The sequence below is a fragment of the Tamandua tetradactyla genome, chromosome 15, assembly GCF_023851605.1.
Source record: "Tamandua tetradactyla isolate mTamTet1 chromosome 15, mTamTet1.pri, whole genome shotgun sequence".
Lineage (NCBI taxonomy): Eukaryota > Metazoa > Chordata > Mammalia > Pilosa > Myrmecophagidae > Tamandua > Tamandua tetradactyla.
Genome location: NC_135341.1, coordinates 28,373,481 through 28,390,593, shown reverse-complemented (window position 1 = coordinate 28,390,593; position 17,113 = coordinate 28,373,481). Strand labels below are relative to the sequence as shown.

The following is a 17,113-nucleotide window of genomic DNA, read 5'->3' as shown; positions in this document are numbered from 1 at the left end:
TAAGAGCCAGGAAAAAAAAAAAAAAAAGAATAGTCCAATGAATTTACGGTTAAGATTTCTGGTTCAGCCCCAATTAATTGAAGTTTCATTAAAAATCAAGATTGCCTTTTCACAAAAGAACATGATGGCCAAACACAGAAAGTCTAGGTCCAGGGCAGGCCACGGTGGCTCAGCAGGCAAGAATGCTTGCCTGCCATGCCAGAGGACCCGGTTCAGTGTCCGGTGCCTGACCATGTTAAAAAAAAAAAAAGAAAAGAAAAGAAAGCCTAGGTCCAAGTGTTTCTAGACTTAAAAAGAACCATGTCTCACCTCTTCTAAGCCAATTTATAAAAAATGGAAAGTATTAGAAACAACTGGCCTTCACTCCTGACAGTTTGTCCCATGAGCCAAGACAACAAGAATAAATTGCGGTGCAATCACGGTAATTTCCTCATTTCATCTGTGACCTGTTCCCATTACCAAAGCTGACAAATTATGGTAGGCAACTACATGCGTACATCACAAATGAAGTAGCCCTTCCAGAGCCACACACACCATTAATAACAATTACATGTGCACAGGGCTTTGCAAAATTCGGATATGATCAGTAATTTATTTTCCTTCAGTTATTATGAAAACAGTGGCACTGGTCCAGGATTTTACAGGCAATCTCAGGGCAACTTGAGAAAATGACATGATTTGCAAATATCCAGATGGTAGTCAGGGCCTTCCAGTTACTGGTTTACCTGGAAGGTAGGTGGTTAATGTAGATAAGCAAAATGACTAATCGCAGAACTAACGGTGTCACCTCCACAGAGCTGAGCACACAAAATTCTGCCAAAGACCAGCTTTGTGGTCTCATGAAACAGAAAACAGAGGTTACCAAAACCTTTCCCAACAGGAGCTTGCTGACCCCACTCCTACAGGACACAACTGTTCTAGGATGGAGGCTGCCAGAGGCACTAATAGCGGGGTCCCCACTCAGGAAAAAAAAGGGCCTTTGCCAGTCAGGCAATTTGCCCAGGTGGTCAGGTTCATTGTTCATGTGTTATGTGGTAAGAAGACCAGTGATTTAGTCATCTAGAGGCAACACGATTTGGTTAGGAAAGTACAGACTTGGGGGTCAGACTCGAGTGTGAGTCTTGGCTCCTCCACATACAGCAGCTCAGTTGCCCTCGGAAAGCCACTAAATTGCTCTGGGCCTTAGTTTCTTTTCTGCCAAAGGGGGCAATAATACCAACCTCATAGGATTATAGTGATGATGATTAAAGGGCTTATGGTAAGCCCCTAATGCACTGCAGCGCATAAAAGAACACCAGGAAATTAGGATGGTAATAGTGATGTTTCTTAAAATTATTTCAGGGATCTTTTCTGAGATGCAGAGACCTTGAGGATGACAATGATGATAATGAAATTTATTGAGCACTTACTATGTGCCAGGCACTGTGTCAAGTGCTGCATGGAGTCATCTCATTGGGCCCTGACCATGGTCTGAGGAGGGAGAACCATAGTCATAGCCATTTTACCACCAAGGAAAGTGGGGCTTGGTTTGTCCAAGGTCCCACTGCTAGGAGGCAGGAGAGACGGCATCAGGGTTATGCCCTGAACAGCCTCAAACGTATGTGTATAAAGTCAACATATTTTCTTCTAATAAAACTGTTCCTAGTTCCTGTGTAGCCAGGCAGCCCAAGTTCTTCATGATAATTTTCCATCTTAATAAGCATTAGACTCATGGCCGTATGACCATAACCAGATCCTATCAGCAAGTGAGGTCCTTTCCCTGGGTAACTCTCACATTGCTCCCACCCAGCGAGCATCTGAAGTCACATGATTCATGAATCCATTTATTTATTTAGTTATCTGAAATGAAACCCCAGGGTTCAGATGGAAACAACTCCTCGGGACGATTTCCATGCAGTTGGTTATATAAACCATCACTTCAACAGTATATGATATAGATTCCAAGAAATATTTAAATTACTGGAAATGGGTTGACCCCTTGAGCTCTCCAGCTGGCATGCAAGGTGTACAGCCCTAAGTATGCGCAATTTTCAAATGCAAGTGTTGACGGACTGAGGCATAAATCACAGGAAGAAGTTCACCTTGCCCTTTAGCGCTTAGGTTTGAAAAGTACCTTCTTACTTACACAAAGTTCTCAAGGTTATATATTTAAGAGAAAATATCATAAAGCTTTTTACATGCCTGTTAAGTTTTGCATTTTCCCCCATTCTTCTTCAGAGGTAAATACCCTTGGAATGTTACAAGGAATTCTGGTACTAAATCCATCAGGAAACCTACAACTGGATCTTGGTTCACCTGCTGGTTTTCTGTTTGACTTTTTATAAGTCACTTATCCTCAAGTGTCTTTAGTTATAAAATGAGGAGAATAATATGTGTTTTATGTTAACCTCACAGTAGGCTGAGGCATCAAGGAGACAGTAGATATGGTAGATTTAGAAAAGGAATAGAACTCTGTCATTTCTAGGTACATGTCATTATTCTCAAGGCCACACAAGGGTATTGGCTGAGTCAAAATCAGAACCTATATTTTTGAGATCCATTTCAATATTCAACTATTCACATAGACAGGCATATGTAGTCTTTGTGTTGCAAACTTTTTAAAGCACCAAGAGATAAAAGCAATGACTACAAATACCACTAACTAAATCTTGGCCTAATCCTGACCAACATCTCATATAGTGAATCTTCAAACCAATAGAAGCTGTCCTTCAAACGGTCAGATACATTTTTGGAGAGAATAGAACAGAAACACCTCTTTGAATTTTCATTAAAAATAAAATGGACTTAAAACTCTTAAAACCTCATCAGGTCCCAGCATCCTTAGCCAATTATACCTATGCATCTTTCTTTAAAAGCAAACCTCACCAAGGGCAAACAGTGATTTTAATTTGCAAATCAGTGCAATTTGTTAGAGCCAATGTCTTTCATTTTACTGACCTGATCAGGTGTTCAGAGCACCTGACATGCCTAGAAGGACCAGTCCCTCCCAGCATGGTTGGGGGTGGTGTGTGGGCATACAATAAATATGAAAAGAGAGACTAAATTGAGCAAAGCTGCATCAACGAGCAGAAGAAATAAGCTTAAAGATGCTCACATGATACCATGTTTCTTTGTATAAGTCCAGACCCTTGGACTGATTAGAGCTGGAAGGCTATAGACTGGTTTATGGGTGTTAAAATCAAACATTTGCAATCCAACTCATATACCCATGTCATAAAAATATCAGGTTAAGAAGTAGTATTATATTAATATCATAATCTACGTAGAATATTTAAAATGTTTAAATACAGCATTTTTTTCCCTTTTACTGGAAACTATCATTGAAATAAAAAAAGTTACAAAACATTAAAATGAAAATCTCCAATGGAGATTTTGGTATCATTCGCTTTTAAGAGAATGCTTATTTTTGCTCATTTTTTACTAGAGGGTATGGAAGCAAATGCACATGAGTGACACCTACCCCCTCCACAAAAGCCTTTCCCTAAATGCCCTTCCATAGTACACTTGCTGGAAAGAAAGGAGTAAAACGTTGAAGGCTCTTACAGTGCCTACCCAACAACCTCCCCACAGCAAATTCTGAAACCATGGCCATTACATGTCTATAGAGTACAGGTGCTTTGCTACAATTGCCTTTTGAAGATCAATGACCCCTATATTCCTGGAAGGGTTTTTGGCTAGACCAGTTTTTCTTTATAGCATAACCACATTCTTTCTGCAAAGAAAATGACCAATCTTAAAAAAAATTACTTTCACAGGAATTAACAGTAGATGCTTAGTTTATAGACAATTATATGATGTCTTGATGCTTAATCTATAAACAATCATATGATGTTTTTCAAAAGGCAGACTAGTGAATGCTATTTTTTAAAAAACATTTACAAATCATGACGACCCCTACTGGTAGAAACTATATTTTCGTTTCCTGCTCATGGAGAAGCAAGGCCTGCAAGGGTTGGCTGCTTTTTGCATTAATAATGAAACCAGAAAACTACCCCCTAAACTCACTTCTGTTTCTTTTTCCAATTTTGTCTATCTCTGTTATCAAGAAGAGAAAGACCAGATGAATGAAACTAAGAGACGCTTTGGACTGGGCCCCTATGTCTCTTATAAAGCATAGGCAGTATTTCAACTCTGATTTAAGTACTAAAACCAAACCAAATTTCAGAGGTGAGACCTGAAAAACATTTACTAACTACTTCCAAAATTGTCCCTCCCCTATTTTTACTGCCACCCCAGGACATCCCCATAAAAGGAAAACAAGTCACATTTAATAATGTGGATGCTGCTACCAATGAAGAATATTAATACATGATATTTGATGATAGGTTTTCTTTCATCCCATTCACGATATACAGAATATATCTATATTTTAGGTATAAGAACAAAAAAAGTAAAGATGTGTTCACTTAAACCTTTTGCCAAACTACTGGAAAATACAGGACAAAGTGAAAGCAAGAAGGAAATAGAATCCAAAGCTATTCTCACTATTCTTTTCTTTCATCCACTTCAATTTATTAATTAAACTTGGCTATGCTTTGCTTTCTTCCAAAAGGAGTTTGAAGGGCACCAGCCTCATAGCTCCTACATCCGTTAAATGATGAAGTTCCCAATGAAAAAAAATCATTTATCCATCCCAAGCCTGAACAACCTGAATTCTATGCAGGTGCTGTCCTGTCAAAACTTATATAAGAGTCTACACACCACTAGGTCCATCATACTTCCACAGCTGCTGGGAACAAAAACTATTTGTGAAAGTATACAAGTGAGCTGGGGTGTGGGATGTGGGTGGAGGTGCCGGGAGAAGTTTGCATTCAGATTACAGAAAGTTGATTACAACCAGAGACTGTTTGGAGTCCTGGAGCAGCTTTTGTGAGGGAAGCAGCTTGGAGCAGCTCTTGTGAGAGGAGCAGCATGGAGCAGCTCTTGTGAGAGGTAATGAGGCTTTGATGCTGTCCTCCTGAATATACATAATTCAGTGAGCTGAAGCACACAGCTGAGCAGACCCAACATTGGCGGGTAGGTAGAGCCTCCAAGACAGCTGGGACAAGGCAGGCTGGACACCTGCCTCCAGATTTTCCTGGGTAGTGGTTATTACACTCTTACCGTGAGGTGAGGGGGAATAGAGATCGTCTAGATACACTTGTGATGGCAATGATGCGCTGGCTCCGTTGTGTTCCACTGTGTCTTGACCACAGCAAAGTTATGATCTGGTATAAGCAATATATTCTCTAAGACCCTCAAAGAAAGAGACACTTTCCACCCCAGCTGAACCCAATCTTTGAGATCAATGAGCTATTCGTCAGAGAAATAATATGCAAGAGGAAAAGGCAGACTAAATACAAGATGGAAGGACTTTCTCACATCACCCTCCAGGCATAGCAAAGTTCCCAGAGAAGGGGATTATTTCCTATATTCCAATGCAGCTTCTTACCACCCCAAAGAGTTTAATTCATTTTAAAGATCCATATGGGAGGCAATCAAATTACTCATTTATCCTCAGCTGAATGACTCCCATTGGCCACAGGTGTCAAGCAGAGGTGCCGTGTACGGTTTTCACTGCCAAAAAGCTGCAAGGCCAAGTCTGGCAGGTGAGACGTCCTGAAGGACCCCCGTGAACCACCCCACTGCTCTCCCAACACAGACAAGAGGAAAATCGCGCCTAAAAGGAAGCTCTTCCCTGACTTGTAGCCCTGCGGATCCAGTAGGACCAAATCCCTCTGCCGGGTGTAGACAGATAGATGATCCATAGTCTGAGTGCCCTGCAAGACACAAGAGAGGCCGGCGCGGGGAGGCTGTTAACTCCCAGGCCTGGAGGAAGGAGAGACGGAGAAGGCGGCTCAAGCTTGATCCACAGATAAGCGACAGGAGGGGGACAGAGACGCAGAGCCAGAGAGATGGTGAAAGAGAGAGAGAGGCACAGAGAGTGAGACACAGGGAAGGTGTCGAAAAGGACAGAGAAAGCGGCGCGGAAAGGTCCAGGTGGAGGGCGCGCTCCTACCTCGGCGTCCTTGGCTGGACCGCTGGCGGGAGGTACCTCCAGGCTGCAGTTCGCCCTCTTGACCGTGAGGTAGAAGGGGTAATCCTTGGCCACCATGGCGGCTGCCGGGCCTGCCCTTTGGGATGTCACCGCTGACCCGAGGCGGCCACAAAACTCCCAGGCGAAAGGGGGCCCCAGCTCCACGGTGCCGAGCGGCGGCGGCGGCGGCGACTCGCAGACAGGACTCCGGGCTTCTAGTCTGGAGGGACCCGACTCCAGGGCTGGGGCTGAAAGGAGGGCGGAGCCGCCGCCGCGGGGCCCGCCCAGCACGGGGGGGCGGGGCGGGGCGCGAGGGGCGGGAGGGGGGCGCGAGGGGCGCGGCGAGGGAGAGCCTAGGTAGGGCATCGCCGAAGACTAGAGCGCCAAGGACCTGTCCTAAGCCCGGGCGCTTCGGGCTCCCCGGCGCTCGCCGGGTGGAAGAGGCGGCGGGTAGAGGGGAGGCCGGGCACAATTCTGGCGAGGGAAGGAACTTGTGGTGAGAAGCGAGCGCTTTAAAAGTCCACTTTCAGAAGAGGTGGTATTCTGTCCTGCCTTATTCCCAGGCCAGTCTCTCCTGCACACGTTTTGTTTTTTCACTGCCTTTTAAATGAACGTCATTGGCGTATAATTTACAAACAGTAAAATGCACCCATTTTAAGTGTTCAGTTCGTTAAGTGCTGACAAACGTAAAACACCCGTGGAATCACCTTCTCGGTCGGGATAGAGAACATTTCCACCACTCCCAGAAAGTTCCCTGGTGCCCTTGCCCCTGCACCCACCTTAAAATATGAAGAGGATGGCAAGAGTCTACCTGCCACTTAGAAGGGCAACTGACAGTGTCTGTTTAAGCATAAAGCCGCACAGCGGGGACTCCGCACTACCACCTTTTGAATCCTTACTGGAGAAACATTCACACTAAATGTCTAGAGAGGAATACGTAAGGCCATTCACCGCAGTCCTGTCTGGGACAGTAAAAAGCTGGAACCAACCATAATAACTATCAACTATGCTTAAATAAACTCTCCTTACTATGGAACACCTTCAGCAGCAGTCAAAAAGGTATACTCAAGTTATTTAAAACACATATGTTGCAGGGTAAGAACAGTCAAATATCATTTATGTTAAGAGCATATCGGGTGAATATGGTTGAAAGGAGAAGTTTAGAGTCATGTAAGTCACCAGAAGGAAGGCTGGAGGCTAAAACATGAGACTGTGTAACACAGTGACTCTTCTGGTGGACAATGACTGTGATTAACTGTACAAATAGAGTTCTTTCATGAACTAGAACAGATGTATGCCATTATTACAAGGAGTTAATAATAGGGGGGTATCAGGGGAAAATGTACCTATTGAAAACTATGACTAGAGTCAACAGTAATATCTTAATACTTTTTCATCAACAGCAGCAAATGTATCACATCAATATTAGGGGTCAATAAGGGGGTGGAACTAGGGTGGACCACGGTGGCTCAGTGGCAGAGTTCTCGCCTGCCATGCCGGAGACCTGGGTTCGATTCCCAGTACCTGCCCATGCAAAAAAAAAAAAAGTCCTAAAAAAATAATAATAAGGGGGGGGAAGGGGTATAGGATGTTCTGGGTTTTCTTTTTTATTTCTTTTTTTTTTGGAGTAATGAAAATGTTCTAAAGTTCATTGTGATCCATGCACAAACTATGTGATCCATGCACAAACTATGTGATGATACTGTGAACCATTGCTTGTATACTTTGGATGAATTGTATTGTGTGTGAATATATCTCCAAATTGCATTTTTAAGACGAGAACATATCTACAAAAGAATGCCATTATTTTCTATAGGAATATATTTTTAGGTAAGTGTATTGAAAACTGGAAGGATTTGCAGTGGATTCATGCCAATCTCCTTGGGGCTGGGGGCCGGGGAGCAGTGGGAAGGAACACCTGGGATGAAGGGATTAAAGACAGTGGACCAAGGGGACTTTAAACTTATGGGTAGTGTTTCTAAGTTTTTTACAAGGAAAATATATTCATGTGTTATTGGGAAATTAGATAATTTTTTAAATATTAAAATTATCATGATCTCAAAAGTTGTTTTGTAGGCTGCACTGTTGAATTTCCTCCTCCTCATATCAAAGTCATTGCTATATGAGGTGGTGGTCTGGGGAAACAATTTTTTTTTTAAATATTTCTATTAACAAACCTTCCACACATATATTCCACACATGGTGTACAATCAGTGGCTCACAATACCATCGCATAGTTGTGTATTCATCACCAGGATCATTTTTAGGACATTTCCATCGCTCCAGAAGAAGAAAATAAAAAGACAAAAGAAAAAAATCATGCATACCATACACCTTATCCATCCCTCTCATTGACCACAGTATTTCCATCTGCCCAATTTATCTTACCACTTAACCCACTATTATTTATTTTTTTAATCCATATTTTTTTTTACTCATCTATCCATATCCTGGATAAAAGGAGCATCAGACACAAGGGTTTTCAATGACACAGTCACATTGTAAAGTTATATCTTTCTACAATCATCTTTAAGAATCAAGGCAACTGGAACACAGCTCAACAGTTTCAGATCTTCTCTCCACACATTCCAATTTACCACAAACTAAAAACAGATGTCTACATAATGCATAAGAATAACCTCCAGGATAACCTCTCAACTCTGTTTGAAATCTCTCGGCCACTGAAACTTTATTTTGTCTCATTTCTCTCTTCCCCCTTTTGGTAAAGAAGGCCTTCTCAATCCCCTGATTCCAGGTCCCGGCTCATCCCAGGATTTCTGTTCCACGTTGTCAGGGAGATTTACACCCCTGTAAGTCATATCCCATGTAGGAGGGAGGGCAGTGAGTTCACCTGCCACGTTGGCTTAGAGAGAGAGGCCTCATCTGAGCAACAAAAGAGGTTCTCTGGGGGTGACTCTTAGGTCTAATTTTAAGTAGGCTTAGCCTATCTTTTGAAGGAATAAGTTTAATAGGGGTGAACCCCAAGATCGAGGACTCGGCCTACTGATTTGTTTGTCCCCACTGCTAGCTAGAATATTAGAAATTCTCCAAATGGGGAAGTTGAATATTTCCTCCTTTCTTCCCAGTCCCCCAAGGGGGACTTTTATTCACTGCCCAAATTACTCTGGGATATACTGGGGCATCACACTAACCTGGAGAAACCAACAAAACCTCACAACTCATTCAAGATTCCATGTACTTATGGTGTTCAACTAAACTGACATACAAGTTAAATTAGGAAATTCACTACCCAAAACATAAACTTTGCACCCAATAAACATCTTTCCCTTTGGTCTCACACAGAAGTTGAAGTTTTAAAATACGGATGATATCATCCTTTACCCTGTATTCTGATCTACCCCGTTCCTATCTAGATCAACTTCATTCGTATCTCTAGTTGAACCCAGATCCCTTTTTCAACTTTTTAAACAGTTCCTTTATTGGGTACTGCAGAGTTTCACAGCTTCAGAGCTCTAACTCTGAGTCTCATGTGACAATGTCTTTTGTTTTTACTCCTTAGGTATGTGGGAGTTAGTGGGAATGGAGGTATTAGTCCCTGCTTTGGTGTTCTATGCCTCCAGCTGAGGTGAAAACACAGCAGTTCCTGCTTTCTAGGCAAGGAATCTCATAATATTTCATTATTTCACCTCGGGTACAAAACCTACACCCAGGCATCAGGTCCACCTGCCTTCCTGCCTAGCTAGTGTAGACAAAATGCCTTAAGAAGCAGGAAGAATTTGGCCTTGTTTGGCCATTTTGCTGTTACCACACAGGTAAAGGGGGCTCCTGAATGAATGGGTTCTAACTGAATTGAAGAGAGCCTCTGAGTTCTTTCTTCACAAATATACACCCTAGAGCCATGGAAAGAAAGTGGATTGAGAAGTGGGGAGGTCTAAGGAAGGGTGCCTCAGACCCACTGAATTTTCCTATCCTTATACCTGAATGCAACTTTGTCCTTTTAGCCTGAGCTGTGCTGACAGGGAGCCCCCACTGGTGCCCCACAAACTTCAGCAAGTGAGCACGAGATGGTGGAGATGTGAGGGGAGCCGCATCTCCAAAGGCACCCAACCAAAGCAGGCCAAGCAGGGCCAGGAGGCAGTGAGATGTGCACTCAGGATTTCCCTGGATCCCAGGACCCCAAAGATCTGACCCTAAGTGCCCTGGAGCCTCCCTTCATACCCTCCCTCTCCCTGCTCTTCTCGCTCGCACGGGCCCACCACCTCACCTAGATGACTCTGGCCATCAATCTGTTCTTCCCTATTCGGAATGGGCTTTGATCCTGAGTAGGGATCGCTTGATTGGTTACTAATGGCCAGTAACAATTTAAATAGCGCTGCAAGAAAAGCATAAACCTCAAAATGAGTGTGAAAGGAAAGATGGGAATCTGGGGTTACCCAGGGTGGTCTGATTCTTGCAAGCGTCTCACAGCACACATGTCTCACTCTCCTGAATAGGGTACCAGTATTTAAAGATATATATTTCTGGTGCAACAAGACCTGTAAATTCTAGCCGGCAACTCTGGGTACCTACAAGCCATGTATGTTGTCCTTGGAGCACTAAGGGTTTTCAAGGGTATTTTTGACCCCACGCAATTTCCAGCCAGTGCCCTGACTTCAGAGCCTCCCCCAAGTGTAGTGTGCTGCTCCGCCACTGACAGAACCAAGGGTACTGTGACCAAAGACTTTACCAGAAAGCAGGCTGCCCCACGGGAGGGTTCCCGTGCACACCCCCAAAGCTGGTGTCACAGTTGTGGGAAGATGGTCCCACCAGCCATGCTGACCAGCTGAGCGGCCCCAGAAATCTGGCGTTTCCCTCCCTGCCTGTGTGTGTGTTTACGGGCTAAGGGACAATGCCCTAACAGTCGGCTTCACCAGAAGCAACGGCACAAAGTGCGTTTCAGAACTCGCCTTCAGCACAACCCGTTATAATCCTATAAAAGTCTTCACAGCCGGGCAGTGTTCCTCACAAGCCAGAAGCCTGGAGACTGGAATAAAGAAGGCTGTTCTATGTTTCCAGGAACGGTGCCAGACACAGGGCCTGCGGTCTCGCCTGTGCCAAGCAGGGCTCCTTTGTGCTCCTGGTAGAGTGGTGGGACCCTACACATCCGCTGAGCCCTGGTTACTAGCTCCTTGTGGACTAGCAGGCGGCCAGGCAGGGCTAGGAGACCATCTATCAATTCAGCAAACCACAGTGCAGTGACTGTGAGCAGAACTGACCCAGCAGAAGGTTAAAACTTCAGAGGCCAGCGTGGTTGCAACAGTCGTCTTGGCCAATGGGACTGCGCTTCGTCCAGTCAGCATTCTTATACTTCACATCAGGGATCTTGGGTTTTCTTAAAGGTTCATTTACACATTCATTTATACATCCAGTATGTCATGAGTGCTAATTATAGGTCAGGTGTTCAATTAACTCCATTTCTCCCACCTATTCCTGAATCTCTATGCCAAGCAGGTGTTTAGGACACACCTGCTCAAGGAATATAGTCGACTGTAAAATATGGCCTTTCCACTGTAACCTCTGCTGTGAGGTCTGTGTTTGCAAAAGGAGCCTCAAGCAACAGTAGGCGATCCCTCAAAGCCTGGCCTTCACCCATGTGTACCTCTGTCTGCTTCCTTGGCAGCTGGGGCCACCTCCACGAATTAACCTACACATCTGACACGGTCCTGTAGGTACCTGTTGGACACACGTGTGTTACAACACCTTTCTTCCCTTTCCTTTTGAGCAAAATTCCCAGTTTATGACCAAGGTCCCTCTCCTCTCTGCAACTTCAGTCTTGACAGGAGGGAGGGGAGTTAAAAGCCTGAAGAAATTCTGATGGCGAATTCTGAGAAATGAGGACTGCGGTTCACTACCAGGCAGGTAAAAATGGCAAAATGAAGCACTGATCATGTCTAAAATCACACCACTATTATTATTCCTTCCTGCTTTAGTCTTGATGTGTGAAAACATATGCCTGGGTGTTCTAAACCTGGAAGAATGAATCCTTACATTTTCTTAAAGATCTGATTTTCTGAAACAAGTCTGAAAAACCAGCTAAGTGATGGAGTCTCTCCCCCAACCTGCATAGATATTCTGGATAATTCGCTGTAATGCAAACATAATTAAGATTTTAAGTTTTTAAAAAATAAATGAAATAAATGTCTTTCCCTGATATGCCACAGACAGGTGCATTTCCTAGCCTTTGGTTCATTAAAACAGAGGTTTTCAACTGGAGACAATTTTGCTTCCAAAGGGACGTTTGGCAAGGTCTGGAGGCATTTTTCACTTCTACTATGAGAAGAAAGCTACTGGCATCTACCAAGTGAAGACCAGGATACTGCTGGACACAGGTCAGGTTCACATGGGTCCCAAGTGTCAATCATGCCACTGTTGAGAAACTCTGCATTCAAGAGAGAATAGAACAAAAACTATGGCCTTGGAATTCAAGAGAATCTGTTGGTTTTGACCTCAAGGATATTTTCACTTTAAATCTTGAGCACTGATTTGTGCCAAGTATCAGCTTAGGCTTAGAGGAGTGATAAAGAAATGCTTGAAAACCAAAAACCCCAGAATACTAACATACTTCAAAACTTTCCTGATGCCCAAACTGATCCTTAACTGAACGACAGATTCCATAAACATCAAAAGGACAAGAGAATAAAGAGAAATGTGGGGGTTGGAGGAGGAATGGGACAGAAAATTGTCTTATACTGCTTCAGATGAAAAAATGCCCTTCAAAAGGGCAGTGAAAACTAAAGCTTCAATGAAAGCAATACTTTAAATGCAAGCCCAGTGATTAAATAAAAACCAGGAAGGGTTTAATTTACCATTTTGTTGATGCTTGCTATTTCTGTCTGTACATTCTGTGCAATAAAAATCTAACTCGAGATTTCACAATATGATTTCCAATTTTTCCAATTATTATCAGCAGGCTTGTTCTGCTCATTGAATTAAGCTGGTTCTTAGAACATTTTCTGTACACTACTAAAGGGTCTTTGAACTTAATAGATAGTCTGCATTTGTTTGAGAGCATTCCATATTTTTGAACCAAGAATTCAATAAATTTGTTATACTCCAAAAATATTTATCCCCATCAGACTACAACTATGCATTATGTGGATGTTATATACCAATCATTACATGGAGAAATTAGAATTAAATGGATAATTCCATCTCTGAATATAAAAGAGGAATTTTCTATCAATTAGAAACTCACTAATCAAAGTACCATACTTCATCAAAGCTAAAATGCAATAGACTGTGTTGTGTGCTACTATTTTATGTACCCAGGAAAGAAAAAAGTTGCCAAGTAAATTTCAACACTTGATGAATTGTAAGACACATTTCAATTCCAGAGAAGTCAAAATGTGGGGGGAAATTGCGCATAACGATGAAAAACAGCAGTGTTCTTGTCACTTAGCCTGGATTTGAAAACCATTACGTTATGGAAACAAGACGTCTGGATAGTTGGGGAACAGGTTTGCTTCCAGAGACCTGCAGTGAGATCAACAGAGAAGCTTATAAAATTCATATTCCTGGGCCCTACCTCATATCCACTGACTTGCAATCTTTGACAGAGGACCCCCCAAAATTTGTATGTTTGGAACACACCTTCAAAGAGCAGAATCTGAGTAGAACAGTGTTGTGAATTAGAGTTATCATCAAGCCCAATAATGAACCTGAATCCCCTCCTTCAGAAGCAGTCTGATCACAGTTATTCAGACCAGAAGTACCTGTGGATAATTAACCCAGCATTTGTAACATCAAAATCCGGTATGAGTATAGAGAGCTGCTTTGTTCATCCAAGCCAATGTGCAGTGAGAGGCAACTATGTGCTAGGCAGCATGCTACATATTTATGGGTGCATTGCAGATGCTATGAAAAATATGAAATTTCACATGGAGGAAATACCAACTAAACCACCAACCAGGAGACATGTTCTGGCTCTTAGTACACAGAGTTCCAAGTAAAAACATGCTTATCTTCATAGCTAGGGGACATGATGGCACTTAAGTTTAAAATATATATTTGTACCAGTATATGTATGGGAAGAGGGCAGGTAGCTGGAGATGGTTATTTGAAAAGGGCCTTGGGCTGTTGGGGTGGGTTGGAAGTGGAGTAAGTATAGAAGACCTTAATTATAGAACTTGCTCAACCAGCAGAAACAGGCTCAGGGACTCCTGGCAAGTGTGTGTGTCATCTGGTGGGAGCAGAAGTGGGTGAGAGAGCAACCCATTAGCCAGAAGTGTGCTGTGGACATCAGGTGAGTTTTGCAGAGGAATTAAAGGGTGTCAGTTAACTGAGTGCTTGGGTTAGGTTAAGGGTGAACTGAGTTAAAGAGAGCTTCTGCTACATCCATCTCACATCCAAAACCAAGCTCACACATCCACAGTTCTGCCAAGTGCCTTGGCAACAGAAGTTTGAACAGAAGCACCAGTCACTAGTTCAGCAACTTTTATCACTACATTATCATTTAGTTCTTTAACTCTGGCTAATAAGAACAACCCACCTAATGGCTTCACCTGGCTAATTGCTCTCCCTTGAGGCCATCCTTGATCCCAGGCTGGGGAAACTGCTGCTTTGTTTCCCCACAGTGCTGCAAACCCATCTTCCATCAATACTTATCTGCTCACATTTATTTATTTAATGCCTGTCTCCATCAACAGACTGCAAGCTACAAGGGGCAGGAACCATATTTATCTTGTTCACCACGCTAGCTCCAGCTCCTTCCACCCTACTGGTAGATATCAGAGGCTGGACTCTTATTTGTTGAATTGAAAATTAAATGGAAATGGGGCACATCAGCGAATACATCATGGAGGAGGTTAATCTAGAGAGACATAGCATATTGAAAGGAAGTCAGATGCGGAATACTACACGGGGCTTTCAAATGTTTTTTTGAAAGGTAGACATGGGTCTCCAATGTTGATCTTTTAAAAAGTCTCCAAAATCCATGAAAGACACTTTAAGAGACAATTCCTGCAGAGAAAGGCTGTGAGGCCCTCTCTGATAATATTGAGAACTTTGGTTCCCTCCAATTTTTTACACACACCCGGCAATTTGGAATAATTCCTGAACAGGGTGGACTTGTTGGAGAGATGGAGGCTCCAGTGGCACTGGAGTGTTAAATAGCTTGTTTTCAGAAACATGCTTATTTGATTTGCTCTTTTCCTTCCCTACAGAGGAACATTCTTTCTGTTCCTTCTCTAGGCTCTTGATTTCAGGTTAAACTCTACAAAATAAGAAACCAATTTAGTTTCAACTTGCCATGCTCCTTCCTAAAGTGCTGTTTATATGGAAACTCTGTTCCCTTGAGGTGGACCTTGAGAGGCTGACTTTTAAGGGGGAGGGGAGATGTTTGCCTGGTGTTTCTGCAAGATTAAACATGTTGCTAATCTGAAGTTCCCAGGTCAAAATGAAATTATGGACTAAGGATTTTTTTTATCCAGGGAAGCCAGTGGGAGAAGAATGAAAATTCTCTGCTGGCTGCCCCACGAAGGGAGGGTCATGCACTCCCCACCCAGTGTCCTCACCTGGAGTCTTAGAGGTGATGCTTTGAGAGCTCATTCTGCTTTAAAGGCAGTACACGATGAACAAAACTCATCTGTCAGTGAGTGGGAGGGAAGGAGGGAAGAGAGAATTAAAATTGTAAAGCCAACATCACGTGGCTTTTACCTTGAACTTTAATAACCCAGTGCTGCCTGCAGGCTCAGAAAAACCAACTGCAATGGGTAGGTATGAGGACTGCTCCGGTGCCAGGAAAATGCAATAAGACATAACTTTTATAAGGTAGGCAATGAATAAATGCCCTGCAGAAACAAAACAGGCTTTTAGCTTCTCCAAAGTTGGCAGCTAGATGCCTGGAACATTGGCTCAGTGCATTTAAAATGCACAATAGATAGGACCACCTTCTTTAAGATGAAGTCATCTTCCAGGAAGCACAATAGCTGGGCAGCCTGGATTTTTATGACCCAGGGGAGGAGGGGAATTCTAGCTATATATATTTTTTGTCACAGCAAGACCGACTTCAGTGCATGTTAGAGGTTTTCCGTACGTTAGGCACATTTTCTAGAGTGTTTTTAAAAGACAACATTCTGCAGACTGCCTCGGTTACCGAACAAGCTTTCTTTCTCCCTGGGTTGGGAAGGGATCTGCCCCAACGCATTATCGAGACCATCTGAAACTACAACCCTTCATTTGGATTCTGCTGCCTTTGATGAAATGCAGTTTGGGAGTCTTGTTACGCTTTACCCCCAGAAGTGTTAAAGGAAGTGCCTGTCACCAAAATTCAAAAGTAAATATGAAAATGATGTTGGCAGAGCTCAAAAACCAAAGGGATCAGCATTTTGCTTAAGTTTCCTGTTCATAAAACTTTATAAAAACAACCCACCCATTAAAAAAAAAATAGCCTGTAACAATAGCTCACTATTATTTTCCCAAATGCTTGCCTCCTGCCACGCTGAAATTAGGTGCCATCACATTTCCTGAGTTATGGGCTCCAAACACCACATCCCTTTCCTTCTCCCTCACCCCAACCCCTCTTGGCATTGTTCCTGAATTTAGACACTCCTCCAGTTTACAAGATCAGCAGAGAAATGCATTGTCCCTCCTAGCCAGCCTGATGAGGGCAAGCATCTGTACCAGCTGGAGCAGAAATAACTGAGGCTTCCTTCCCCCAAACTAATTCTCATTTCCTAGAGAAACTTTTAATATGAAAGGTGCAAAGTTACAAAGTAAAAGGAAAAGCACCTTCAGATCCTCTCCAGCATATTAGCTCATAAACTGAAAATAATTATAAATGCATCACCGTGTAGCAACATTAATTTTGAAGAATAGGATATTTCTCTTCTACCCTAGCTCTGCAGTAAAACTTTCTTTATGGAATATTCAACCCCATCTTTCAGTTCCTGGTAGAACATAGGACATAAGTTCTAGAATGAGAAGTCTGGGTTCAAACCCAAGTTTAATGCTTGCTAACTATATGACTTTGGACAATTTACTTAATTGCACCAAGCCAAGCTTTTCTCATCTGTGAACTGGGAATATGAGAGTTTCAAGGTTATAATGAAAGAAAACACCTGAATAGTTTAGAGATTACATACATGTTAGCACTACTAG

The 17,113-nt window shown here is 42.9% G+C and overlaps 1 protein-coding gene across 11 annotated transcripts in view; it reads right to left on the bottom strand.

Moving 5' to 3' along the window:
* Positions 1 to 17,113, bottom strand: part of ARHGEF3 (Rho guanine nucleotide exchange factor 3) — a 390,935-nt gene that overhangs the window by 68,992 nt on the left and 304,830 nt on the right. Inside the window, exon 1 of one of the 11 annotated variants that reach the window (XM_077128943.1) lies at positions 5,999 to 6,240. The exons of the other annotated variants lie outside the window; for them this stretch is intronic. Coding sequence (XP_076985058.1) covers positions 5,999 to 6,094 — 96 coding nt within the window. The 5' untranslated portion in view covers positions 6,095 to 6,240. Of the gene's footprint in view, positions 1 to 5,998; positions 6,241 to 17,113 lie in introns of those variants that run through there. 11 annotated transcript variants of the gene reach the window in all.